Source organism: Notolepis coatsorum (assembly GCF_963971535.1).
Source record: "Notolepis coatsorum genome assembly, chromosome: 8".
Lineage (NCBI taxonomy): Eukaryota > Metazoa > Chordata > Actinopteri > Aulopiformes > Paralepididae > Notolepis > Notolepis coatsorum.
The window spans coordinates 131,987,669-132,015,445 of NC_140172.1; the positions used below are offsets into that span (position 1 = coordinate 131,987,669).

Below are 27,777 nucleotides of genomic sequence, written 5' to 3' on the forward strand. Positions count from 1 at the left end.
GTCTCCTCTCCCTCTCCCTCTCCCTCTCCCTCTCCCTCTCCCTCTCCCACCGGGTCATCAGTCTCCTCTCCCTCTCCCTCTTCCTCTCCCACCGGGTCATCAGTCTCCTCCCCCTCTCCCTCTTCCTCTCCCACCGGGTCATCAGTCTCCTCTCCCTCTTCCTCTCCCACCGGGTCATCAGTCTCCTCTCCCTCTTCCTCTCCCACCGGGTCATCAGTCTCCTCTCCCCTCTTCCTCTCCCACCGGGTCATCAGTCTCCTCTCCCCTCTCCCTCTCCCACCGGGTCATCAGTCTCCTCTCCCTCTCCCTCTTCCTCTCCCACCGGGTCATCAGTCTCCTCTCCCTCTCCCTCTTCCTCTCCCACCGGGTCATCAGTCTCCTCTCCCTCTTCCTCTCCCACCGGGTCATCAGTCTCCTCCCCCTCTCCCTCTTCCTCTCCCACCGGGTCATCAGTCTCCTCTCCCTCTCCCTCTCCCTCTCCCTCTCCCTCTCCCACCGGGTCATCAGTCTCCTCTCCCTCTCCCTCTTCCTCTCCCACCGGGTCATCAGTCTCCTCTCCCTCTCCCTCTCCCACCGGGTCATCAGTCTCCTCTCCCTCTCCCTCTTCCTCTCCCACCGGGTCATCAGTCTCCTCTCCCTCTTCCTCTCCCACCGGGTCATCAGTCTCCTCTCCCTCTCCCTCTCCCACCGGGTCATCAGTCTCCTCTCCCTCTCCCTCTTCCTCTCCCACCGGGTCATCAGTCTCCTCTCCCTCTCCCTCTTCCTCTCCCACCGGGTCATCAGTCTCCTCTCCCTCTCCCTCTTCCTCGCTTGCACCGTCTTCCATGCTTGCGTCACGCTGTTGCAAGTGGTCAGCAAGGAGAACAACCTGGAAATAAAATATTGTATTCATAATTTTCTTTTGATCCACTTTTTCTCCCATTTTCTATTTTTCTCCCATCCCAATTTTTCATATCGTCCAATTCAACCCTTCCCTGTCTTTTTGAACATTGTTTCTTGCCTCCCACAAGCCGGCTGCAATGTGGACTAAGTCATACATAGCACGAGTCCCCTCCGATACTCGAGGTAACAGCCGCCGCATCTTTTCACCTGCGCGGCTCGATCTTCCAGCGTCGGGGGTCTGGGCTTTGGAGGGGCCCCGCCCCCGTCGCTTCTTGATTCTACTGCGCAGGCGCACCAACCGACCTGTAGGAGTCGCTGTCCACAACGCCCGATCCCCACCCTTCAGTTTCCCTCCCCGTAATACGGCCAATGTGTATTACTGTGGACGACCAGCTAAACTGAAAGCAATGTGGAGAGCGGGGCTCGAACAGGAGGCATCCTGTTCGAGCCTAGTCTCCAGCATTCGTTGCGAGCGCCTTGCCCACTGCGCCACGTAGCCGCAAATATTGTATTAATAATTAAAATCAGAGAAGATGTTGTGCTTGCCTTGTGCAGGCTACAATGTGGCATGATAAGATAGTTGTGTGAATATCGGTCAGACTCAGAGTAGTTTAATTCATAATTGAATATATTAGTCTAACCTGGATATATACGTTGTCCTTCATCTCATCATCGATGAATTTGAGATGTTTGAACCGGGGGTCCAGGGCAGCAGAAAGGAGATGGATACTGGCAGGTTCCAGGTTTTGCAGCTCCCATCTGGTGTCAATCTCGTGGACCAGGACCATTTCAGATCCCTTATCGCAGGGCTGTCCGACTCATCTGGTGACAAGTGCCGTTTTTTAAGATTAGTTAACATGGGCACGGTTGCCGACAATGACACATTGTCCTCTTGGGAGAAGAGCTCTGTGAGCGTCTCCAGAGGGTGGAAATCCGCGACATCACCTGCCAGGGTCCACTGGTCCGAACTGAGGTCCAGTAATCGATCCGCCTTTTTGGAGACAGTGGGGTCGGGCAACACAGCTGTTATTGGCCATCGTTGCTCCACCAAGCGATCCAGCATTGACAATGTGGAGTTCCAACGAGTGGCAACGTCTGGGATTAATTTGTGGGATATGACGTTCTGCTGTTCTTGTTCTGCTTTCAGAGCAGCTGTAGCTTTTGCGCTCTTTCTAAAATGCGCTACCAGATTCCTGCCCGCTGCAACAGTGCGATGCACGGTGCTCTGTTTGAGAGAGGAGTTTATGCACAGCTGTAATGTGTGTCCCGAGCAGCAGACCCCCTGGACCTTGCCCCAATTTTCTGGGTCCTGTTTAAGTGTCTCGGTACACAGCTTCATGTTGCTGGCATTGTCATGCACAACAGCCACTCTTTTGTAGTTGGGTATGCCATACGCGCCAGCCACTTCACCCAGGCGTTGCGCGATGTTTACTCCAGAATGTTTTATCTCCAGTTCTTTCGTTTCCAAGACATATCCCAGTAGTTCCCACTTGTTGGAAATAAAATGACAGGTGACTGCCATGTACGCCTCCATCGCCACCGACGTCCAAGCGTCTGTTGTGAATGCCACAGAGTGGTCAGAGTTAGGTTGTTGGAAACGGTGGATCTTTTGGGCATGGTGTAACCTGGCGCCATCACATTAACCATTCTCCTGAATCCCTCACCCTCTACTACATTTATGGGCCTCATATCCAATGCAATAAAGTCCACAATGGAGTCCAATAACTCCTTCTTTCTCTTCTCGCTCATTGGTTTGGTATCAAATTGCAGTAGTGTCTGCGTGGTTGAGGAGGTGGGCCCGCCGTCCAGATCCAGTTTATGTACCTAAAATAATGAATTTGTTATTATTATTAGCATTAGGGATGCTCGATATTGGCTTTTTTACCGATACCGTCCAACTCTTAATTTCCGATACCGATATTTTCCGATATCACATTTTAATGCCGATATCGGCCGATAATATCGGTAGGCCGATAATATCGGACATCCCTAATTAGCATATATCATTTTGTTCTTATTATATTTATTTGAGGCCAGGCCAACAGGGCATCACGCTTTCGCCAGCAGCCTGCAGCCTGCACGTCGCGAATGGCGATACTTCTAATTAGGGCCCAATACTTAAATTTTTTAAATGAGCAGCCAGATTGGATGTGCCACCGTGGAATGCCAAGTACTTGTCGCACATTTGACACACAGCCTTTGCCTTATCCTGGGGCGACAGGGCCTTTGCTGCTGCTGCCCCCTCCCCCTGGAATGCCCTCCCCAGCCATATCCGTGATGCAAACACCCTGACATCTTTTAAATCAGCCCTCAAAACTCACCTTTTCAATCTTGCTTTTGACCTCTAATTCTGTCGGTTTTATTTTATTTTATTTTGTCATGTATTATTTGTTCTGTTTTGTTCTGTTTTTTTGTTTTGCCATAGTTTGTCTCTCCTGCCCATGTAAAGCGTCTTTGAGCACCTGGAAAAGCGCTATATAAAATAGATGTATTATTATTATTATTATTATTATTATTATCCTCCGTTAATTTAAAGTGTTTCCACACAGGTGACGTCTTCCCACTTCTTGCAGCTGCCATGATTGAATAATTGAGCCGAGCGCCGCGGGGACGCGCCTCCTCACCTCGACTCCACCCCGCGCGCCTCCCCTTTTAATTTTTTTGGCGAATGTTCGAACCCATTAATTAAAATCCGAATGCCAGCCTTAACACACACACACACACGCACGCGTGCGCGCGCACACACACACACACACACACACACACACACACACACGCACACCACACATCCTGCACTCTCTCACACAAACACACTACAGGTCACTTTAAACCCAAAAAAGGTCACTTTAAAAAACATAATTGTATGTTTTTGTATAGTATAGTTAGTATAGTTTTATATAGTATAACTGTATATTGTATAGTGGTGTATATAGGACTCATTACCTTTAATTCGTAAGCTTAGCATTGTATTGTATTTTATCTTTATCTACTTTTTATCATGTCTATTTTATTATCTATTCTATTTTATTCTATTATTATTTGTATTCTTTGCACAATCAAGGCGGGCATGGTCACCTTCATTTCACTACACGTCTTGTGTATGTATGTGACGAATAAATCTCTTGAATCTTGAATCATGTGGCCTGAGAATGCATTTATTAAAGAGGCACTCTGCCTGGCTTGGGCTGATCGCTATACTAACTCGTTTGGCTGAGTTAGGGGGAGGGAAGCCGTGGGTGGGTCCTGGGCGTTGTGGACAGTGACCCCTACAGTTCGGTCGGGGCGCCTGCACAGCGAGGGTAGGATCTGGAGAGAGGTAGTGCGACCTTCCACACGTTACACTCTCCCAGTGAGAATCTGCACTGCCAGGCTGGCTGCCGGCTGGCTGCACATGCGTCGGAGGAAAACATGTGACAGTCTCCGGCCTCCCGGACCAACAGTAGGGGGGGGGGGTGCGCAACAACCAGGAAGGGGGTTGGGAATTGGCATAACGACTAACAGTGGGATGGGAGAAAAATCGGAAAAAGGAGGGGGAAAAAGATAATAATAAAAAAAAGAGGCACTCTGCCAAAATTACATTTACAAATTTCTCTAATATACTGCAATATTTGTTTGTCGTGTTTTTATGACTTTTGCACTATGCTGATCCATTCAACAGGTAGCGCGGAAGTGATTTGCGACTGATCTCAAAATGAGATTAGATTCAAATGTATTGTTATTATACAGCACAAGTACAATACACCATCCAATCAGAGTGGATAAATAAATGCTCCATAAATAAATAAATGCGTGGAGAAACGGCTTAGTGAAGCAGCCTCAGCGCACGAGCACACACACACACACACACACACGTGCGCGTACTGTATAAGTGTGAAATGAATCGTTCCAGCAAAGTAGGCTTCTATTATTCTAATGACTTGTTTTATTAGGTATTATAGTAATAAGTCCTACTGTAGAACATGACATATTAGCATGACATCTCATTTAGTAATGTCAATACTGAACGCCTGCGCAACTGGCTCTTGATAGGGGTGAGTCGATAAACTAACGTTAGCTGCTTACGCTAACTAAGCTAAGTTAACCCTGCTCAGAGGCATAGAGAAAACAGAGTTCCATTATTGAGGAAAGGTGGGGGGGCTGAGCCTCTCTCTCTCTCAATGATCTCAATGATTTTAAGTAGCAAAACGTTACACTATAAAAACGAACTAGATAGTTGTTGATAATAAACATTTAACTTCATTAGTTGAAATATTCAAAAATCATTAAGTCTGCTATAAGCCATTCTCCCTTTCTGCAAATAACGTATCGTTGTCCAAATAATCGATATTGTATCGTATCGTGATGAAACTGGTGATTCCCACCCCTAGCTCTTGACAAGTGCGCAGTCGTTCAGTATTGACATTACTAAATTAGATGTCATGCTAATATGTCATGTTCTACAGTAGGACTTACTACTATAATACCTAATAAAACAAGTCATTATAATAATAGAAGCCTACTTTAGGTTAAGATTAATTTAGCACATACCGTAATTCCTCTAATATTAACCCCGGCTTGTATTTGTTTCAACTGTAGCGGATACCAGGCTTGTATTAGGAGGAGGCATGTATAAGAGAGAGGCCTATATTTCTAATTTTCAAACATCATAATGAATAAATCAACATTTTGTGTCTGTTTGAACCCAGTAAAATGTACTGGGTTCATTTATTGAAACCAAGTACTGTATGAAATACGGTAGTAAACAGTGCAATTACAGGTGGTCAAAAAAAAGTAAAATAGTGCAATCACAATACTGGTATAATAATAATAACTTAGTTTTATACAATTCTGAGGTAGGCTTACTCTCTTGGTAAACATTAACACCATACCATTATATGGTATTTACTGCACAGCCAGGCCAGCATATAACAACAATAACAAAATATACCCGGCTTGTATTAGGAGGCCGGCTTATAATTGCTTAGCTCAACAGCGCACCCGGTCATTAATAGAGACCCGGTTTTTAATTGAATACCGGTTACTATTAGAGGAATTACGGTATACAGATGTGTGTGTGTTCTGCACTGAGGTTGCGTTTAGCAATAGAAATACATCAACACAGACAGAGACATAAAAGGCAAAGTGGGGCAAGGGGATACATTTGAGCTGCAGCAAATTAGATTGAATGGGATTGGGGGAGATTGGAGGGTAGGGTAAAAAGGTAGAAAGAGGATGGAAGGTGAGGCTTTGCAGGAGGTTGCTGGGGAGAGAAGGTCAGGTTAAATATAAAATATAACAGCACATTATGCAGTGAAGCAGCATTATACAGTAGCTATATCCACGGTGATCGGTTTAGTTCTTATTTATTTAGTTTGCAGTGTGTGTGTAATGCTCACAATGCCTCATTGAGTCAGGACTATAAATTCAAAACGTAATTATTAATGATACAAATATTGTCGTATGAATTATCATTGTAATTATTTAATTCCACGGAAGTCTGTAGTATCGGCAATCCCCAATGACTTGTCCCAGAGAAAGCTGTTGGAAACACAGGCGCACACCGGTTTGTTTGACTTACAACTGCCTTTTCGAGTTCGTAAATCCTACAATCCATAAATCTCCACTGGCTTCCAGTCAGGTTCCGCATCACCTTCAAACTCCTGCTCCTCACCTACAAGTCCCTCCATGCCCTCGCCCCCCGGTACCTGTCTGATCTCCTCCACCAGTACACTCCATCCCGGAACCTACGATCCTTTGATCTAGGTCTCCTCTCCATCCCTCGCACCAGGTTACGGACTTTTGGGGACAGAGCCTTCAGCGTGGCGTCCCCTACCCTCTGGAACTCTCTCCCCCCCGAAATCCGCATCCCCTCTTCACCAAGGCTTTCCCCATCAGTTAGTTTTAGATTAAATTAGGTCCATTATCCCCTACTTTCCCTCATCCCCTCTTCCCCCTCCCCCCCCTACTTTCCTTGCCCTATTTTTTGTCCTGATTGTAAAGCGACCTTGGGTTCTATGAAAGGCGCTATATAAATTTGATCTATTATTATTATTATTATTACAAAGAATAAGTCAAATAAGTATGTAAATCGAGTTACGAAGGAATTCCTTCATAACTTTTACATATGTCCATTCGAGAATGAGGACCATTGTCTTTATCTACAGGTGTGTTCTTGTTAGATATGTACAGTAACATTGTAACATTGTGTTGTTCTACAGGTGTGTTCTTGTTAGATATGTACAGTAACATTGTAACATTGTGTTGTTCTACAGGTGTGTTCTTGTTAGATATGTACAGTAACATTGTAACATTGTGTTGTTCTACAGGTGTGTTCTTGTTAGATATGTACAGTAACATTGTAACATTGTGTTGTTCTACAGGTGTGTTCTTGTTAGATATGTACAGTAACATTGTAACATTGTGTTGTTCTACAGGTGTGTTCTTGTTAGATATGTACAGTAACATTGTAACATTGTGTTGTTCTACAGGTGTGTTCTTGTTAGATATGTACAGTAACATTGTAACATTGTGTTGTTCTACAGGTGTGTTCTTGTTAGATATGTACAGTAACATTGTAACATTGTCTTTATCTACAGGTGTGTTCTTGTTAGATATGTACAGTAACATTGTGTTGTTCTACAGGTGTGTTCTGAAGATGGATCATCACTGCCCCTGGTACTGTACATTTAATTCTACACAACTATATACTATATACTGTGTACCCACTGATAATACCTGAGCAGAGAGAGAGAGAGAGAGAGAGAGAGAGAGACACACATACACACACACACACACACACACACACACACACACACACACACACACCACACACACCACACACACCACACACACACACATACACATATTGTAGGTGTATTGAAGATGTATTTGGGCTGTTCAAAGGGGGATCCCCCAACTTGGATGTCAGTGATAATATAGTGTTGCTACGGATGATCGATGGGTGGAGAATAAAACAGACGAATAGGTGGTATGTATGTACATACATCTAATAAAACACATATATGTACACGCAATAGCAACTAAGGTACATAAGAAATTATTTTTATTAGAATAAAATAGAGCTAAGAACAACAACAAAGGAAAAAGCATAGGGAAATGAGCGCTGGTATGAAAATAAGATAACGGCTAAACCTTGAAGGCTCGGAGCTCAAAATATCAGTCATATTCCATTTGGATTAATTAATTAATTAATTAGATAAAAGTACAGTAGTATTACATGGAGCTGTATATATACTGATTCTCTTTCCTGTTTTACTTCCAGGGTGAATAACTGTGTCGGCTTCTCCAACTACAAGTACTTTGTCTTGTTCCTGGGTTACTCCTCGCTGTTCTGTGTTGTAATATGTGCCACAGTCATCCAGTACTTCATCAAATTCTGGACCGTAAGTATCTTCCTCTTCCTCTATGGTTGGGCTTGTTTGATTGATTGATTGATTGAAAGTTTTATTAACAGATTGCAGAATGGGTACAATACAGTACAGCTCAATACACAATTGTTAAGGGGATGCAGACCAGAGAAAGACTTTCGTCTTGTTTACATCAGGGTCCCCCATTTTCAATTCATCATAACATGACATACATGACATACAGATAGACAGTACTGCTACATCTATACATTTATGACATACCAGATTTACAAATACAGTACTGTTTGTGATACAAAAAGAGTCTAAAAAAGAGAGTATATACATTTGACGAAGAAACTGTACATTGGAGGAGGATGGGTAGGTGGGGTGGAGGGGGGGGGGGGGGGTTGGGTAGGTGGGGTGGGGTGGGGGGGGGAACTACATTGGAGGTGGTTGGGTGGGTGGGGTGGGGGGTAACTGTACATTGGATTATCGACGAAACCTTACTTGGTCCCAAGAAGAGGGTCTTGTGTATTATTGGGTTAGGACATTTACTGTACATTGGAGGGGGTTGGGTTAGGACATTTACAGGGGCCAGTTTCGAATAGCAGTCCCCCGTAGGTGCTCTTTGAGAGTGGTTTTGAAAGTGGGTAGTGATTCACATTCCTTTACAGCTGTGGGTAGGGCGTTCCACATTGATGTGGCATAATTGCGAAACGTGTTTAGTCTAGGGATGTCTGATATTATCGGCCTACCGATATTGGCATTAAAATGTGATATCGGAAATTATCGGTATCGGTTTTTAAAAAAAATCTTTTTTTTTACATTTATTTCACTTTTATTTACCCAGGCAAGCAAGTAAGAACAATTTCAGATTTTATTTATTGTCAAAAGTATGCATAATGTTGTGTTAATTCCATGACAAGATATATGTAATGTTAATTACCTGAGATTATTCAGATTTTGCATAAACCCTGCATATATCGGTTGATATCGGTTGATATCGGTATCGGAAATTAAGAGTTGGACAATATCGGTATCGGTAAAAAAGCCAATATCGAGCATCCCTAGTTTAGTCCCTTAGAAGCGTATGTGATTGTCATAGCGCAGATAAGGATTATTTGAGAATCTTGTTGTTATTTTTTTGGTTTTTGTTTGTTGTTTTAAAATGACAGTGGTCAGTCATTCCCCATACTATTTTAATAGCAGCTAGTCATCTATGAATATTCTGGCCAGTTGGTCATTCTGTCCCAGAAAATCCCCCATAACATGGTGCAGGATAGAGACAGGGAATTAGCTAAAGGCTTGTGGTGGCAATGCCACCACAATTATGGACCTAGTGTCCTGCTAGGCTAAGATCCTGCTAACAGGTCAGCACGACCACAAAATGAACCTAGTGTCCTGCTAGGTGATGATATTCTCTTTCCAACAGTGCAGAACATCACAATCACAAGATGAATTCTCTCTCTCTCTCTCTCTCTCTCTCTCTCTCTCTCTCTCTCTCTCTCTCTCTCTCTCTCTCTCTCTCTCTCTCTCTCTCTCTCTCTCTCTCTCTCTCTCTTCAGAAGCGGATTCCTGACACTCACGCCAAATTCCACATCCTGTTTCTGTTTTTTGTGGCGGCCATGTTCTGCATAAGCATCCTGTCATTCTTTATCTACCATCTGTGGCTGGTGGGAAAGAACAGAACCACGATAGGTACAGAACAGAACCATGATAGGTACAGAACAGAACCATGATAGGTACAGAACCATGATAGGTACAGAACAGAACCACGATAGGTACAGAACAGAACCATGATAGGTACAGAACCATGATAGGTACAGAAAAGAACCAGGATAGGTACAAAACACTAGTATATTATAGACACTAGTATTTAGATCAGGGGTCAGCAACCTTTTTGACATGGCGTGCCTGTTTGAAATATAGTTGTAACTAGTGTGCCTCAACAATATTCCATGCATCGTAATTATTTTTTCTCATAATCAGGTATTTTTAATGATAATTTTTACATTATTACATCATTATTGTTATTGTTATTATTAACAATATTATTATGATGGTTGTATCAACCCTAAATCTGAGTTGGGGGGGGGGGAATGCAATGCAGACAAACAGCTGCATACAGTGCGACCATTTCACTCACATTTGCCCATTCATTTTTGGACACATCACACACCATCGGTGTGTGTAATGTACGTGTGCTGTCATAGCTCCACCTACAGGCCTAATTGAGAACACCAGGATGTGAATGGAGGGTGAATGTGAGGTATATCGTGTAAATAAGTTTTGATTGATCGCAAGACTACACTGTAAAAAAAAAAATAATAAATTACCAGAACTTAAAAATATTGAGTTCAGTTACTGTGCATTAAGGTTTTCAGTTTTCAATCCATAATAAGTTAACAGAAAAATAAGTACACAACCACATTATTTCAACCTAATAAAACTATGTTTATTGTCATTGTTTTAAGAACACAAGTTGACTTGGTAATACTCACATTTTGAGTAAAAAAAATGGCTTTTAACATGTGCAATGTTCAATGAAATAGAAAAATAAATAATAAAATTTGTGATTAATCCCACTGGTCACAATGGTGACCGTAATAATGTTTTTGTTATAAGGCTCTGCAAATGTTACTGAATGATGTAGCAATGTATTTCCAGCTAAATTGAAATAATAAACAAATAAAGGGTCTCAATTAAATATGTGGTAGGAAAAAGAACCTGTGGGAGGTTTTCAACAAGATAAATGCGACAACAGTGCAAAATATTTCACTATAATATTTCAAAGCAAAAAGAAAAAAAAATGATTATTTAAAAAAAAAAATTAATGCTGCCCCCTGTGCCTATGAAAATGCCCCCGCGTGCCTAGGGTTGCCTACCCCTGATTTAGATTGTGATACTAAAGACACTAGTATTTAGATTGTGATACTATAAACACTTGTATATTATAGACACTAGTATTTATATTGTGATATTATAAACACTAGTATATTATAGACACTAGTATTTAGATTGTGATATTATAGACACTAGTATTTAGATTGTGATATTATAGACACTAGTATTTAGATTGTGATATTATAGACACTAGTATTTAGATTGTGATACTATAAACACTTGTATATAGACACTAGTATTTAGATTGTGATATTATAAACACTTATAGACACTAGTATTTACTTAAGGGCATTTTCACACCTAGCTCGTTTGGAGCTGTTGTTCCGAAACCTGGAGCGTTTACCCCTTATTTCGGTTCAGTTGGGCATATGTGAACACAGCAATCGCATTCTGTTGCGGAACAAAACAAGCAGGCTGAGACCACCTAGAAAGGGTGGTCTCGGCGCACTTCCAACCGAACCCGACGCGACTCGTACGCTGTGAGAATGCAATCGACTTAACAAACCGACACAACTCACTTGCCGTACTGTATACGCGCTGCATGATGGCGCTTTCGCATTGAATTGTGGGCGGGATCAGGTTGTAGTCTTTAGGCTAGATCGGTAAAGTTAACGCGCGATAGACCACTACACTTCCGCGTTACATTGAAATCGGAGAGGAGAGAGCGGGGGGAGAATATGAATGAATGTGGATGAGAGCCGTGATGTAAGTGGTTGCAGATACGGCTGTGGGGGTGCTGGAGACATGATCGAATAGACTTGTATGCGCCTGAATCTCCTGAACACGGCGCAAGCCATTCCTAATCTATCAGAACTAACTCGGCAGCGAAAAAGCCCGTTTTTAAGCAGCTATTCCCCATGCACATGCGCAGATTGCCCACGGATTGTGACGCAACACGAGTGGCTACAGACCACTGCACTTAAATATAAACATTCGTCTACCTGGAGACTCAATGAGGTAATTGTAGATGTCGCCATAAGACGTGTCTGGTCATTTAGTGGGATCATTGTTTCATTATCCTGTTCGGCTGAAAGGACACTGGCCACCGAAGCTCGCCCCTCTGATGGAACAGTCCAGGGCGGGTTTGCGTTGCGTCACAATCCGTGGGCAATCTGCGCATGTGCATGGGGAATAGCTGCTTAAAAACTGGCTTTTTCGCTGCCGATTTAGTTCTGATCGATTAGGAATGGCTCGCGCCGTGTTCAGGAGATTCAGGCGCATACAAGTCTATTCGATCATGTCTCCAGCACCCCCACAGCCGTATCTGCAACCACTTACATCACGGCTCTCATCCACATTCATTCATTTGCTCCCCCCGCTCTCCCCTCCCCGATTTCAATGTAACGCGGAGATTCAGGGTTAGGGGGGGGGGGGAGGCACACCCCAAAATCTGACCAATGAGTGACAGTTTGCTCGCGTGTGCGTTTGTTTTGGTCCGCTGTTAACACAGCCGTGTGAACACAAACGAACTAAGGGACAAGTGCAACATTGTATCATTATAGTCCCTGTGTCTCCCTGAATCGGAACAAAGCAAACGAACTACAGGTGTGAAAACGCCCTTAGATTGTGATATTATAAACACTAGTATATTATAGACACTAGTATTTAGATTGTGATATTATAAACACTAGTATATTATAGACACTAGTATTTAGATTGTGTAATCCTAAAATTACAAATAATCTGATTACATTGCAGAGTTTTAGCATTCCATGGGATTACTTTACTTACTGTCTGTAATAGATTGTGTTTTGAACTTAACATTGTCCTCCCTGGTGTTTCAGAGGCGTTCAGGGCGCCTGTCTTCAGAGGCGGCTCGGACAGAAACGGCTTCTCTCTGGGCTTCAGGCAGAACGTGTCCGAGGTGTTTGGAGAGAAGAAGACTCTCTGGGTGGTCCCCGTCTTCTCCAGGTGACACTATAGATGGACTCTCTGGCGTGGTGGTGATCACTGACCTTGTGTGTTCTGCCTTGGCGTGGTGGTAATCACTGACCTTGTATGCTGATGAATAGTTCATTTGCAGACCCCCATTTTCCATTGATGTAAGGGTTGACAGTGACTGCAAAATGCTTTTATCTGAATGACGTTTCTCTGAGCTGTGGCTGAGATAATAGTATGACTACTACCAAATGTCTGTATACCTGTATCACTGTACATATTACTACCAGGGGTGTAAAGTACTTGAGTAATTGTACTTCGTTACAATACTTAAGTACTGTTTTGGGGGATTTGTACTTTACTCGAGTATTATTAGGTTTGTAATTTGTATACTTTTACTCAATTACATTTCAGAGAGAATTTTTTTTTTTTTACTCCTTACATTTAAAATGCAGACCTACAAAGTACAAAGTACAAATCTCACAGGTCCAACTATTTTAATTAGTATATTTGTTTCTCTGTCCGAACTAACGTTAACGTTATTAATCCTGCGGCTGCACTTTATTTAAAAACAGCCAATCAAATCCCCATCAATGGAAAATGAACCCACCCATAACCATGCTGATTGGTCCTTGTGCAAGACTAGAAAGCGGGGATATTTTATTAACACTTTGATTACCACTGGTGAACATGGTAAAACGTGGTTGAATGCCAGCACCCACTTCAATGATAGCGTTGTGAACGTATAATCTCTGTCTTAAATTTTGGCTATGTGTCTAATCTGCCCGTCGTTTATCAATGACTTGTTTGCAGTCAACATTGTCGAAACGGATTGTTTTTTAATCGGTTCATTTCCGTTTGATAGCATTTTGAAAAGCCCTCGTTTTTCAGGAAAATATAAAGATGCTGTGATAAACGGCATTTACTGGAATATTCTGGCATACACAAAAACATTGTCATTTTTCAGCCTATTTATCGTTTTCAAATAAACGCTAGATTATCGATAGTATATGTGTACTTATGCACGCTATAGAAGCGGGCTGAAATATCGATTCTCTCATTTCCTGATCAGCGTGCACACACAGACACATACACACACATACGGGACATGTTGATATATCTGTGAAAAAAGCTCTGATTACCCTAAGACTGGTAAAATAGATTCCTTACCTCAGATCAGATGTTATCCAAAAAGATTATTCCAATTCCTGATCGCCATTCCAAATATCGATCGTGTATATTGATTCAGCGTTGGGTACTGTAAATATATATTCCACGTGTTTTCCGGGCCGGCGATCAACTTGGGTCTCTTCAGTTGGCTTGACGGAAAAGTAAAATGAGGAAACTGCCCCCCCCTTCTTCAGTCTAAACTAATGGGGTGCAGTTACACAGGGAGAGACGATAGGGGGCGGTATCTTCCCAATTGAGCTCAGAGAGACTCTGCAACACTAGTGTGAGGCTCGATTGATGAAATATGAATTCAAATCGCCAATAAAAAAAACGACATAAAAACGCTATATAGCGTTGGTGGCATTCAAAGGTCGGCATGAACTAACGACAAAACGCGTCGCTGGCACTCAAAGTGTTAAACACCTGCTATCAGAAGAATAGACAGTCAGAAACCTTTTTACTTTTACTCAAGTGTGTTTTTAGCCAGATACTCTGACTTTGACTTGAGTATGATTTTGAGACGGTACCCATACTTTCACTTAAGTATAATTTCTGGGTACTTTTTACATCCCTGACTACTACCAAATGTCTGTATACCTGTATCACTGTACATATTACTACTATAACTCTGTAGTGCTAATTTATATATTTTATACCCACCTATTTTAATCAACTATACATTGTATATTACTATTGCACTTTACTGTTACATTTGCACTCTGGTTGGATACCAAACTTACATTTACATTTACAATACATTTGAATCTAATCTAATCTAAATTAAGCAAAAACATACTGTGGAATATCTGGTTTGAACTTTAGCTTCAACAGTATGGAAGCAGAAAAGACACACAAGGTACATGCACACAACCTTAATGAGACACACAAGGTACAAGTGTAACGGATGGTATCGTGAAGCGCAGTCAAGAAGGGCTGGGGTGAGTAGCGGTGCTATGGGTTAAACTCACTCTCACATCCTCAAAGACAGATAGACACGTTGCGAAGTAGTGAATTCACCTCTTGGTATAGCGGTCTGTGTTGCTGCCTGCGGTGTGGGAGACTGGGGTTCGACTCCCACTCGGGGCATCGAAGTTTGAGGTGACGTTGTCACGACCGTTACAATGGTGCCGTGACCCGGATGCCTTGGGTGGAGTCGAGTGAGTTTGAGAGGGTGAGTGTAACGGATGGTATCGTGAAGCGCAGTCAAGAAGGGCTGGGGTGAGTAGCGGTGCTATGGGTTAATAAACTCATTCTCACATCCTCAAAAGATGCATAAACCCATTTCTTAGAAGTGAATTCACCTCTTGGTATAGCGGTCTGTGTTGTTGCCTGCGGTGTGGGAGACCGGGGTTCGACTCCCACTCGGGGCATCGAAGTGCCTTGGGTGGAGTGGAGTGAGTTTGAGAGGGTGAGTGTAACGGATGGTATCGTGAAGCACAGTCAAGAAGGGCTGGGGTGAGTAGCGGTGCTATGGGTTAAACTCACTCTCACATCCTCAAAAGATGCATAAACCCATTACTTAGAAGTGAATTCACCTCTTGGTATAGCGGTCTGTGTTGTTGCCTGCGGTGTGGAAGACCAGGGTTCGACTCCCACTCGGGGCATCGAAGTGCCTTGGGTGGAGTGGAGTGGAGTGAGTTTGAGAGGGTGAGTGTAACGGATGGTATCGTGAAGCGCAGTCAAGAAGGGCTGGGGTGAGTAGCGGTGCTATGGGTTAAACTCACTCTCACATCCTCAAAGACAGATAGACACGTTGCGAAGTAGTGAATTCACCTCTTGGTATAGCGGTCTGTGTTGCTGCCTGTGGTGTGGGAGACTGGGGTTCGACTCCCACTCGGGGCATCGAAGTTTGAGGTGACGTTGTCACGACCATTACACATGTACACAACGAGACACACAAGGGTACATGTACACAACCTTACCTTTTAAAGAGACACACAAGGGTACATGTACACAACCTTACCTTTTAACACATTGTCCGCCATGCATTGTACCCATCCTTGGGCCCAGTCTGCCAGTGCTGTAACCCTATGGAGATGTTTACCTTCTTTGCAGGGCTATAACCTTTTAAATATTATAGCTATCGACATTACTATGGCCCATTCAACATTGGGTATCTATCGTTCCGGATGTGGGAACGTTATATTTTTTTATTCATACATTGTCGTGTTAATACCGTCGTGAATATAAGTATGTTTTTAAGGTTTTCTGCAGTAATTCCTAAAACGCGAGTTATAGGCCCTGACGCATATGATAGATTATCGATTGGCATTTCTTTCCTATACACGCTATATTAAAAAATTCAAATGTATATGATCGGTATACATTATGCTTCATCATGCGTGAAGGAAGGGGGGGGGGGGTCATTTATAATTCCTTGATCGTCAGTAGCGTCTTTTTTTTACTATGGGTTGATACGTTGATCAGATGGATTGTGAAATAAATAAACAATCGGGCTGAAAATAACGTTAGATTCCTCTTACTGTTCGCCGATGAGACTGGAGGAAAAATATTCCAATTGTTTGACGTTGATCTGTTAGATCCATTTCCTGTTTGTATGACGCAATAAATGCCGAAAATCATATTGATATTACTGCCGGAGGATTCTCCCAGATGCACAGAGCGCCACTTCCGGTTTGGCTTGGAGTGTAACTCGCCCGAAATCCACCAGGGGGCCGTATTGAGGCGTTGCAATATCAGAACAGGGTCCAGCTGCATCCCAGAGGGAGGCTGGATGAATTATGAATGCCATGGCGAAAAAATTAAATATTGATCCCAAAAACGAGTTAACTCGTTTCTGGCGCACAACGCATGGTGGGCAATAACGAGTATATTCGTTTTTGGCGCACAATGTGTTAAAGAGACACACAAGGGTACATGTACACAACCTTACCTTTTGCATGGGCTTGTTCCACCTCAACACCAACAATTAGGATATTGGGATGGTCTTCCATTTTAGATATGGTATATAGAGACAATCTCACATGCTTTGGTGGAGATGGTGTCACCATCTATCATAAGGGGATAGGTTGATTGATTGATTGATTGATTGATTTATTGAAAACTTTAATTAACAGATTGCAGAATGGGTACAGTACAGCTCAATACAAACAATTGTTAAGGGGATGCAGACCAGAGAAAGACTTTCGTCTTGTTTACATCAGGGTCCCCAATTTTCAATTCATAATGACATTTATGACATACACAACATACAGATATAAAAATCTAATCTAATCATCTAATCTAATCTAACCATGACATTTATGACATACATGACATACAGATATACAGTACTGTTACATTTGTGACATACAAGATATGCAAATATACAGTACTGTTAAACATTCCCCCTAACATTAAATATATACATACGAGGGAGGGAAATGTACATTAGGGGGGGGGGGGGGGTGGGGGGGGGGTGAGGGTGTTCCGACATTAAGGGGGCCAGTTTCTAATTGCAGCCTCCCGTAGGTGCTCTTTGAGAGTGGTTTTGAAGGTGGGTAGGGGCAGAGGTAATGGGCAGAGGTTCCCTGAGGTTGTCGGATAAAAAGAAAGTAATGCATGTAATTGCATTTTAATTTGATTTGAAGTCATTGCAGCTCATGTGACCTCTCTTTCCTCAGCCGGGGCGATGGACAGTCCTTCGATACCCGACTCATCCACATAGACCGGGAGCAAGTTCATGCTATCTTGAACGGCAAAGGGTAAGTCTTGTTAGTTGCATTTTCCAGCTATGATATTATGGTCAAGAGTTTTTCCTGACCATGTTTAAATGAACACCCAAAAGAGAAAGCTGGTTTATTATGTCCATAATCTCACACATATCCCCAAAACAAATTGAACATCTTGTATGAGAGTTCTTGAATGAATGACTTGGAATGTGTGATGTCATTATGATATCACATGTTCCAGGATGTACTGAGTGAACTGTCAGACTCTTTAACTCAATAAACCCTCAACCAAATTAACTTGTTAAAGACAGGGATATAATGCATCAACTTAATGTTTGTGGTGTGAACATGTTAACTTTATGTTTGTGGTGTGAACATGTTAACTTTATGTTTGTGGTGTGAACATGTTAACATTATGTTTGTGGCGTGAACATGTTAACTTTATGTTTGTGGTGTGTGAACATGTTAACTTTATGTTTGTGGTGTGAACATGTTAACTTTATGTTTGTGGTGTGAACATGTTAACATTGTTTATGGCGTGAACATGTTAACTTTATGTTTATGGCGTGAACATGTTAACTTTATGTTTGTGGTGGACGGTGAACACGCCAACATTATGGGAAATGTGAAGACGGTAAGTGCATTTCCCATAATGTTAGCATGTTAATTTAAGAGATATTACATCTTTTTCATCTTTCAATTTCCATTGGCAGTAAACCTCTTATATTACCCCTCCCCCACCCGACATTTGCATATTTATTTATTCATAGTTAAAAAGGGGCAAAATTACTTGTTGAAATGGACACAACTCCCCAAGTCAGCCAATATATGAAACTGATACATGTTCAATTAAATCTAGGCTACGTATGGTGTATCAATTATAAATAGTATTTAAATAATTATTTCTAAGGAAAATTCATTATTATTATTATTATTATTATTATTATTATTATTATTATTATTATTATTATTATTATTATTATTATTATTATTATTATTATTATTATTATTATTATTATTATTATTATTATTATTATTATTATTATTATTATTAATTTCTTTGTTGGGTAACAATGTGTCCTTCTCCCTCAGCCCTGCTGACAGTGAAAGTGCCCTGAGCAGCGCCATCCAGCAGACTGTGGAGAAGATAGGTATTACAGTGTTGATTATGTGGAGAAGATAGGTATTACAGTGTTGGTTATGTGGAGGCCAACAGAGAGAAGATAGGTACATTACACAGTATTGATTATGTGGAGGCCAACAGAGAGAAGATAGGTACATTACAGTATTGATTATGAATACTAGGTATCATAACTCAAGGTATGACTTCCTTCACATTTTGCCTCTTAATTTGCTTTTCAGATGGGAGCAAGATGGTGTCCGTCACCGTGGAGAGCGAGTCAGATCAGTGACCATTCCTACCAGGCTGTGACACCTCACTGACCCTTCCTACCAGGCTGTGACACCTCAGTGACCCTTCCTACCAGGCTGTGACACCTCAGTGACCATTCTTACCAGTCTGTGACACCTCAGTGACCATTCCTACCAGGCTGTGACACCTCACTGACCCTTCCTACCATCTGTGACACCTCACTGACCCTTCCTACCAGTCTGTGACACCTCAGTGACCCTTCCTACCAGTCTGTGACACCTCAGTGACCCTTCCTACCAGTCTGTGACACCTCACTGACCCTTCCTACCAGTCTGTGACACCTCAGTGACCCTTCCTACCAGTCTGTGACACCTCAGTGACCATTCCTACCAGTCTGTGACACCTTGTGACACCATGTAAGGCCTTCCTGCTTTATTTATTATACTGGTACACAGTGGAGTGAGACAGGAACTATTTTGAAACATCATGAGTCAATGCAATTCATACTTTGTGTAAATCTAACACAAGAAAATGCCCCATTTTAAAATGGTTCAACACAACAAAATGTGCAAAGATGGAAGTGGACTGAGCTTTTTTTCAGTATGGGTGTCCCCAGTAGGAATCAAACCCCTAACCCTGGCCTTTCTCAGAGTGCCAAGCACTCACCCATTATACATTTTCATTATTTAAGTAGCAATTTAATGGGAAGGTAATTGGTAATTAATCCCTACAATTATGTCACCAGCCTGGCATGATGTCATCAGCCTGGCATTGTGTCATCATCAGCCTGGCATGGTGTCATCATCAGCCTGGCATGGCGTCATCAGCACTGAGATTGCCTCTTTTTGGGAGGAAACAACTTGGGGAGTAAATGTTGTTCACAATCTACAACTGTAGAACAAACACACACATGTAAATCACGCAGAAGACTATCAAGTTCCAGAAATAGTGATTAGCTCTTAATGTTACGTCACCTGTGGAAATGTTCGGTTAAAGGGGACATGTACTGCTATTCCTAGCACTATTTGGGCAACTTTACACAATTCCTGTTAGTCTATTGAAGACATCTGTAAGTTTTTTTTTCAAAAAAATGCATTGTTTTATATTTCTAATCAAGTACTCAAAACCATAATTTAATAACCATAATAAGATTTCAGGCTGTTATGGCCTGGCTCCGCCCATAAGCACTTTGAGTGACAGTCAGTCCACACAGTCTGCGACTGGTAGACAGAGAGAGATAGAGAGAGAGAGAGAGGGGGGGGGGGGGGTGCGAGAGAGCGAGAGAGAGAGAGAAAAAAAAGACAGGCCGTCTCTTCCTTTCGTTTTTTCTCTCCCTGCGGCAGCTTGTTGGGGGGGGGGGCCTCCCTTCCTCCCCTCTCCCGTGTGGCGCGGCAGGTCCCCCCCCCCCCCCCCAAGTGCTCCCTCCCTCTCTCTCTCTGTCTCCCTCTCTCTGTCTCTCCCTCTCTCTCCCTCTCTCTCTCTCTCTCTCTCTCTCTCTCTCTCCCTCCAGAGTATGCAGAGGTGTCGGGTTTCACTCTGCCTCCCAGTATGAGGAAGTGGTTTTCCACTCGCTGTCTAGTCTAGGTAGATTGTGGGCGGGCATTAGCTACAACCACAGAGCCAATCACATCACTGTCTTCTACCCAGAGCCTGAATGACGTGACTCAGGCCTTCAAATCAGGATGGACTAATTTACTGGAGCAGGAAATTATCTGTGCTGAATCAGAGCAATCCGCCAATATGGTATTTAGACACTAAAACACATTGATACTAACTCCTATTACTATAATACAATGCTAGAGACTGAAAAATGACATTTATAGTACATGTCCCCTTTAAAACACAACAGATTAGCGGGGATCTTGATAGTCTAATATTACAATTCTTTACCCCAATATATTTTTAAAGAGTGCTTTAAAGATATAATATGTAACATTTCCACATTGAAATGTCTAAAAAGATCTAGACCTAGAGTTGTGTTCTTACATCCCTAATGTTTCCAACACTGTTCAAACCCTGAGAAATCTGTAAGTTCAGTCGGGAACATGGAGCCTTTCCTGTTGTTTTCTTCTTCTTTTACTTCCTGGCAGACTAGACGTTATATCCTGTGGTCACCTGTCAATTACATCATATCCCCTCGACCACCTTCCTGCCCCATAGCTTTGACCAGCTGCCGTGCCTCCGATACCACGCTCTGAAGGGGCGTGACCAGATCACGTTTGATTGACAGCTTCTTTTTAGTGGAAGTCTTTTACATTTTTTTGCTGAAGTAGCTATCATTTAGTTTTCTATTCAAAAACTAAAAGGTTTAGCTATAAACTACCATATCTATGAAATGGGCCGTACTGGTTAGAAACGAATCCCTAATTAACACACTAGGTTAGACTCCAGATCTGTGTTTTTATTGAACTATATCTCCCGGAGTATGTTTTTATTTAACTATATCTCCTGGAGTATGTGTTTTTATTGAACTATATCTCCCGGAGTATGTTTTTATTGAACTATATCTCCCGGAGTATGTTTTTATTGAACTATATCTCCCAGAGTATGTTTTTATTTTTATTGAACTATATCTCCCGGAGTATGGTGCTAGCATTTTCCATTCACTTACCTGATACAGCATTAAAGGGGAACTATCTTATAAATGGCCTTTTCCAGTGTTTAGCATTGTTTTCTAGCAATGTGGGTTTGTATCAATGGGGTCTATGTCTCTAATTCTCATTTTGGCGCATTCTTCCAATTCACAGGTCACTAGATTCTCCCTCACTCAACTGAGTCATTCTGAAACTGGCGTACCTCTGACGTCCAAGAATTCTCATCTGCATAATAACGCCCGCCCCCTCTATGTTTGTAGCGCACACTCAACCATTCGCTCAACAGAGCGAGTGGAAATACTGACATTTCCTCAAATGGGTTGACGTGGCAAGGGTGCCGACAGAGAGAGGGAGAGAGGGATACGGAGCAACAGGAGCAATTACACACAAACTTGACTGTGTGTGTGTGAGGAAACACATGCGCGCTCTCTGAGCATCTCTCCTCTCTCTCTCCCTCTCTCTGTCTGTCTCTCTCTCTTGCTCGCTCGTTCTCTCTCTCGCTCTCTCTCGTATGTATCACACTGTGTGGGCAGGAGCTTCTCTCGGGGAAACACACACGCAGTCGGGAGCACTCGCATATCACTGTCAAACTGCTGCAAATCATTGTGCACGCTCCCACGCGTGCACCCGTATTCCAATCCGTGCAATAATATTCATTTGAAATAAGTTACCAATGCATTGTCCCGTGGGATTATGCCCCCCGCGACGAAATTAATTAGTATCCCCCTATCTCTATGTCTCTCTCTGTCTGCCAGTGCAGACTGTGGGTGACTGTCACTCAACGTGCTTATGGGCGGAGCCCAGCCCAAAACAGCTTGAAAAATGCTGCTTTAGAGTACTTGATTAGAAATACAAAACAATGAATTTTTTGGAAAATAAAACTTACAGATGTGTTCCATAGACTCACAGGAATTGTGTAAAATGGCCCAAATAGTGAAAGAAACAGTAAGATAGTTCCCCTTTAACACTTTTCAGCTGCTTATCAACTGTGATTAATAGAGATTTGGGCGACATACCTCAGTCTGCCAGTAGCTTTCCAACCATGTCAGGCTCATTTCTATTCTCAACCTAGCTAAAAGCTAAGAAACGTGCATCTCAACAATGAAGACAACAACTCCCATGATCCTCCCTCACAACATCATCAAACACTGTCTTTTGTTACTGTTTTGAGGGAGAGACCCCTAGCGAAATAAAATAACATATTCGTTTAAATATTTGAAAGAAAATCCACTTCCTGAATTCATTGACTTGACGGTGATCCCAAACGGCGATGCATTTCCAAGCCTAACTAAACTAAACATAGTGATATTATTAACATATATATATATAACATAAACATGACAAAGACATAGTGTGTCTGCAAGGACAAGCAGATAGGGGACACGGGTTAACTGGGGAGATAGAGGACAGAGGGTTAACTGGGGAGATAGGGGACAGAGGGTTAACTGGGGAGATAGGGGACAGAGGGTTAACTGGGGAGATAGGGGACACTAGGGAGATAGGGTGGTAAAGAGATGGACGGCTTTATGAATTTATTTGTCTATATTCCAAAATCTGCTGAGTTACGTCTTTATTTATTATTTATTTTATTTATTAACTATTGTTCAATGTACTTGCATGTTCAGTTTTTTATACTATTTATACTTACATTGTCAGGCAGAAATAAAGTGTGTGTTATGTTCTAATATTGTGAAAATAATAAAAGTCATCATTCTCAAAATGTTTCAAAATGTCTCATGATGGCTGACGCGTTTTAACTGGATAATGGAATACAGCGCTAAGCTCAGCCTAGTTAGTTTTCATGTTGAACCTGTGGTGAAATGGAGAGTTATATACGTGTGAACAAATCATCTTGGTTGATACAAATTCATATTATATAAATAATACAATTTAGGTCAGGAGTTTGGTAGAGGATGACATTCTCTGGCCTGGAAACTGTCAAGGGGATGAGAGGGGGCTGGGAAAGGATGAGCAGGTGAACATCACCCCCTTCAGGCTCAGCAGGCTGGTCCTCTGTTCACTGCTGTCCATCCGGTCCTTCACACAGAGGAACAGCGCCCCCTTCAGGCTCAGCAGGCCGGCTCTAATGGCAGCAGTATTCCCAGGCTGTCTCCCATCCAAGTACTAACCAGGCCCTGTTTAGCAAACATGGCATTCCAGAAGCTACGAGTTATGTTAGCCTAAGAACTGGGAATAATCAGAGAGATGGGAATAATCAGAGACCTGGGAATAATCAGAGAGATGGGAATAATCAGAGAGCTGGATTCGCACTTGAGTCTAATTCTACAGGATTAACAGACTGCACTTGAGTCTAATCTCACAGGATTAACAGACTGCACTGGAGTCTAATCTCACAGGATTATCAGACTGCACTGGAGTCTAATTCTACAGGATTAACAGACTGCACTGGAGTCTAATCTCACAGGATTAACAGACTGCACTGGAGTCTAATTCTACAGGATTAACAGACTGCACGGGAGTCTAATTCTATACTTTGAAAAGCACTTTAGGGTGCAATTTTTGTATGAAAGGTTCTATACAAATAAAGTGTATTATTATTATTATTATTATTATTATTATTATTAATGATAGGTTGTACATTGGTCTAGGGGTCAGCAACCTTTACTATCAAAAGAGCCACTTTCCCCCCGTCCCACAAAATAAAATGCTCAGGGAGCCGCACAACCTATTTACCCTTAAAATGAAGATATCACAGTGTATAACGTTTTATATATCCCCAAGAATACCCCACATTTAGCATAAAACGCCTGACAATTGCATACCCAAAGTAATTTGCGATTTATTATACTTTATACTTATAGCACACAGTTTGTTGCATTAATGGGATTATAAAGCAACAAAAAGAAAGAATTTTACTTTGTATTGCTGTTTTTACCTGTTATAACAAAGGAAAACCTCAAACTCTTATGAAGAGGAGAAAAAATACTGGCTGTGTAGACCTGTTTTTAAATAAAACACAGAAGAGGAGACAAAACACTGGCGTCTGTAGACCGACTTTGAAATAAAACCCTGAACTATTCAGGTATATTTGAGTCCTTCCCTTATTTGTGGAACATTTATAAAATAAAAAGTAGTCCACTTTGAAAAAAGACTACCATGTGTAGACCTACTTTGAAATAAAACACAGACAAGGAGAAAAAACACTGGCATCTGTAGACCTACTTTGAAATAAAACCGTTTTCGTTGTTCGCAAATTTCACACCACATATCAGGCATACAGGTAAGCCTTTTGTTGACTAAATATCTTAGTTGATGAAATATTTTTTCATTTCAGTGTCACAGTATGACATCGATCGAAGTTGAAAAAAATATTAATCTTTAATTTTTAATTAAAATATTTTGGCCGGGGAGCTCCCGTAGCTCACCGCATATCTCGGCGCTATTTCTGCGTCGGGGAAAACCGTGCTCGTCACGGATCTGGGGGACACGAGTTCGATTCCCGGACCCGCCGTCATTTCTCAGAATGTCTTCCCCTGCTCTACATCCCATTTCAACCTGTTTCTGTCGGTCATGCTTGACCAGAAAAGCGATAAACGCTAAAAAATAAAGTAAAAAAAAAAAAAAAAAAAATTGGCCAGGGAGCCGCAGCTGATTGGCTAAAGAGCCGCATGCGGCCTCGGAGCCGCAGGTTGCCGACCCTAGGAGCACTTGAGAGAAATAGTAACAATGGCACAAGCTGTTTGAAGGTTCCCTTTGCTTTTTAAATGAAAAAGAAAAGAAACGGGCAATGCAATACAGTGCAAATCAAGCATACATTTTTATTATTATTATTTAGAAGAAGTCTTTAATTGTCATGCAGATTAACACACACACACATGAGAGATGGGCGACCCACAGGAACACACATACACATGCACTGAGTCGCCGATTAAATGTCTCTGCACTTTTACCATCCTGTCGTCCTTCCCCCCCCAAGGGCATCTGGGAGCAACATGCGACAGCGTTGGCGATCTGTTGTGCATGTTTTTCCATTGGGTTTATCTTATCGGGGGGGAACCCTTGTGAGCACGGGGAGAACATGCTAACTCCACACAGAAAGGCCGGGAGATACCCCACCTGGGTACCTGGCAACGCAGAAACCTGGTCCCCTAGCGAGAATCTAACCCAGGACCTTCTGTGAGGCGATGGTGTTAACCACTACACCACCGTGCCACCAAACCTTTGTCAGAAGTGGGATTCGAAACCCACGCCTCCATTCGGATACCAGAACTTGAGTCTGTCTTGAGTTATTATTGTAGTTTTACAAGTCATCATAATTGTAGAAGGCATGTTGATAATAACATGTAAAATAATTTCTGCAGTATTTATAGTTTAAATGGTAAATGGCTGCTTTTTTATATAGTGCTTTTATCCAAAGCGCTTTACAATTTGTTCCTCACATTTGTACCCATTCACTCACACATTCACACACCGACGGCAGAGGCAACCATGCAAGGCGCCAACCTGCTCATCGGGAGCAATTAGAGGTTAAGTGTCTTGCTCAAGGACACATCGACACGCTGCCCGGGAGGAGCGGGAATCGAACCGGGAACCTCCGGATTCCCCAGACGACTGCTCTACCTCCTGTTTACAGTATAACAAGAAATATGGTAATCGTTTTTTCAGTATGCAAATTCAATGTAAAACCCCAAGGTATATGTGACACTGTTGTTGTTTAGTCGCAGACCTCATGGTGCTTGTAGATCTGTTGTTGTTTAGTCGCAGACCTCATGGTGCTTGTAGATCTATTGTTGTTGTTAGACCTCATGGTGCTTGTAGATCTGTTGTTGTTAGACCTCATGGTGCTTGTAGATCTGTTGTTGTTGTTTAGTCCCAGACCTCATGGTGCTTGTAGATCTGTTGTTTTTTAGTCGCAGACCTCATGGTGCTTGTAGATCTATTGTTGTTGTTAGACCTCATGGTGCTTGTAGATCTGTTGTTGTTAGACCTCATGGTGCTTGTAGATCTGTTGTTGTTGTTCAGTCCCAGACCTCATGGTGCTTGTAGATCTGTTGTTGTTAGACCTCATGGTGCTTAGACCTCATGGATCTGGAGTTAGTCCCAGACCTCATGGCTCTTGTAGATCTGTTGTTGTTAGACCTCATGGTGCTCGTAGATCTGGAGTTAGTCCCAGACCTCATGGCTCTTGTAGATCTGTTGTTGTTAGACCTCATGGTGCTCGTAGATCTGGAGTTAGTCCCAGACCTCATGGCTCTTGTAGATCTGTTGTTGTTAGACCTCATGGTGCTCGTAGATCTGGAGTTAGTCCCAGACCTCATGGCTCTTGCAGGTTTCTGTGACGACTGTTGATCTGGTTCCCGTCTGAGCCGGGATGGCGTGGTCATCCTCAGGACGACCTGCAGGGGGACGATTCCACAGACAAAACACATGAGGAGATACCGCAGGTAGGGGGACAATGGAAAGTCACCATGGGGTTACGCTAGCATAGCTATCCACCGCAAATTCCCAATCAGGTCTCTGACATCAAGGCCACCTAATCATCCCTCCCCCCTTAATTGGCTGATATCAATCCCTGTCTCCTGAGCCGTTCAGCCATTGTGTAGTGTGATGTGTGCCTGGTGCCAGTGTATGGCAGCCATTGAGCCTGCGTAGCCCAAGGTTGGGTGCTACCAGTGGTGGTGAAGGAGGCAATTTCCACCCTACATTGTGGGGAGCGCTTTGAGTGAGCCCTAAGGTCAGCCGACCAACTGCTGCTAAACATACCCAGGTCTAGGCTCTTGTTTTTAGTATATGTATTCTTTGCTCTAGTCTATGCTTTTATCTGTGAAGCACTTTGGTACAGTCACAACTGTTGTAAATGTGCTATATAAATAAAGTTGATTATGATTATGAGTCAAATACCCAATTATTTTGAAAATAAATAACACATTTGTACTGGATGCAAAAGCATGGCAGCCTTGTTGCCTACATTTGGATCATTATTTAGCCCCCTTCTCCAC

At 42.5% G+C, this 27,777-nt stretch overlaps 2 protein-coding genes across 2 annotated transcripts in view; one reads left to right on the forward strand and one right to left on the reverse strand.

The window, feature by feature from the left end:
• LOC311233576 (palmitoyltransferase ZDHHC20-B-like) overlaps window positions 1-19,263 on the forward strand; it is a gene marked incomplete at its 3' end in the record, with an annotated part of 36,402 nt that extends 17,139 nt beyond the window's left edge. Inside the window, exons 6-12 of the mRNA XM_084320543.1 lie at window positions 7,504-7,536; window positions 8,144-8,264; window positions 9,794-9,926; window positions 12,917-13,043; window positions 17,804-17,884; window positions 18,944-19,002; window positions 19,214-19,263. Coding sequence (XP_084176669.1) covers window positions 7,504-7,536; window positions 8,144-8,264; window positions 9,794-9,926; window positions 12,917-13,043; window positions 17,804-17,884; window positions 18,944-19,002; window positions 19,214-19,263 — 604 coding nt within the window. The remainder of the gene's footprint in view (window positions 1-7,503; window positions 7,537-8,143; window positions 8,265-9,793; window positions 9,927-12,916; window positions 13,044-17,803; window positions 17,885-18,943; window positions 19,003-19,213) is intronic.
• A 6,363-nt stretch (window positions 19,264-25,626) lies between these two features.
• LOC311233577 (uncharacterized protein) overlaps window positions 25,627-27,777 on the reverse strand; it is a 78,015-nt gene continuing 75,864 nt past the window's right edge. Inside the window, exon 24 of the mRNA XM_084320544.1 lies at window positions 25,627-27,174. Within this exon, the coding sequence (XP_084176670.1) occupies window positions 27,165-27,174 (10 nt within the window). The 3' untranslated portion in view covers window positions 25,627-27,164. The remainder of the gene's footprint in view (window positions 27,175-27,777) is intronic.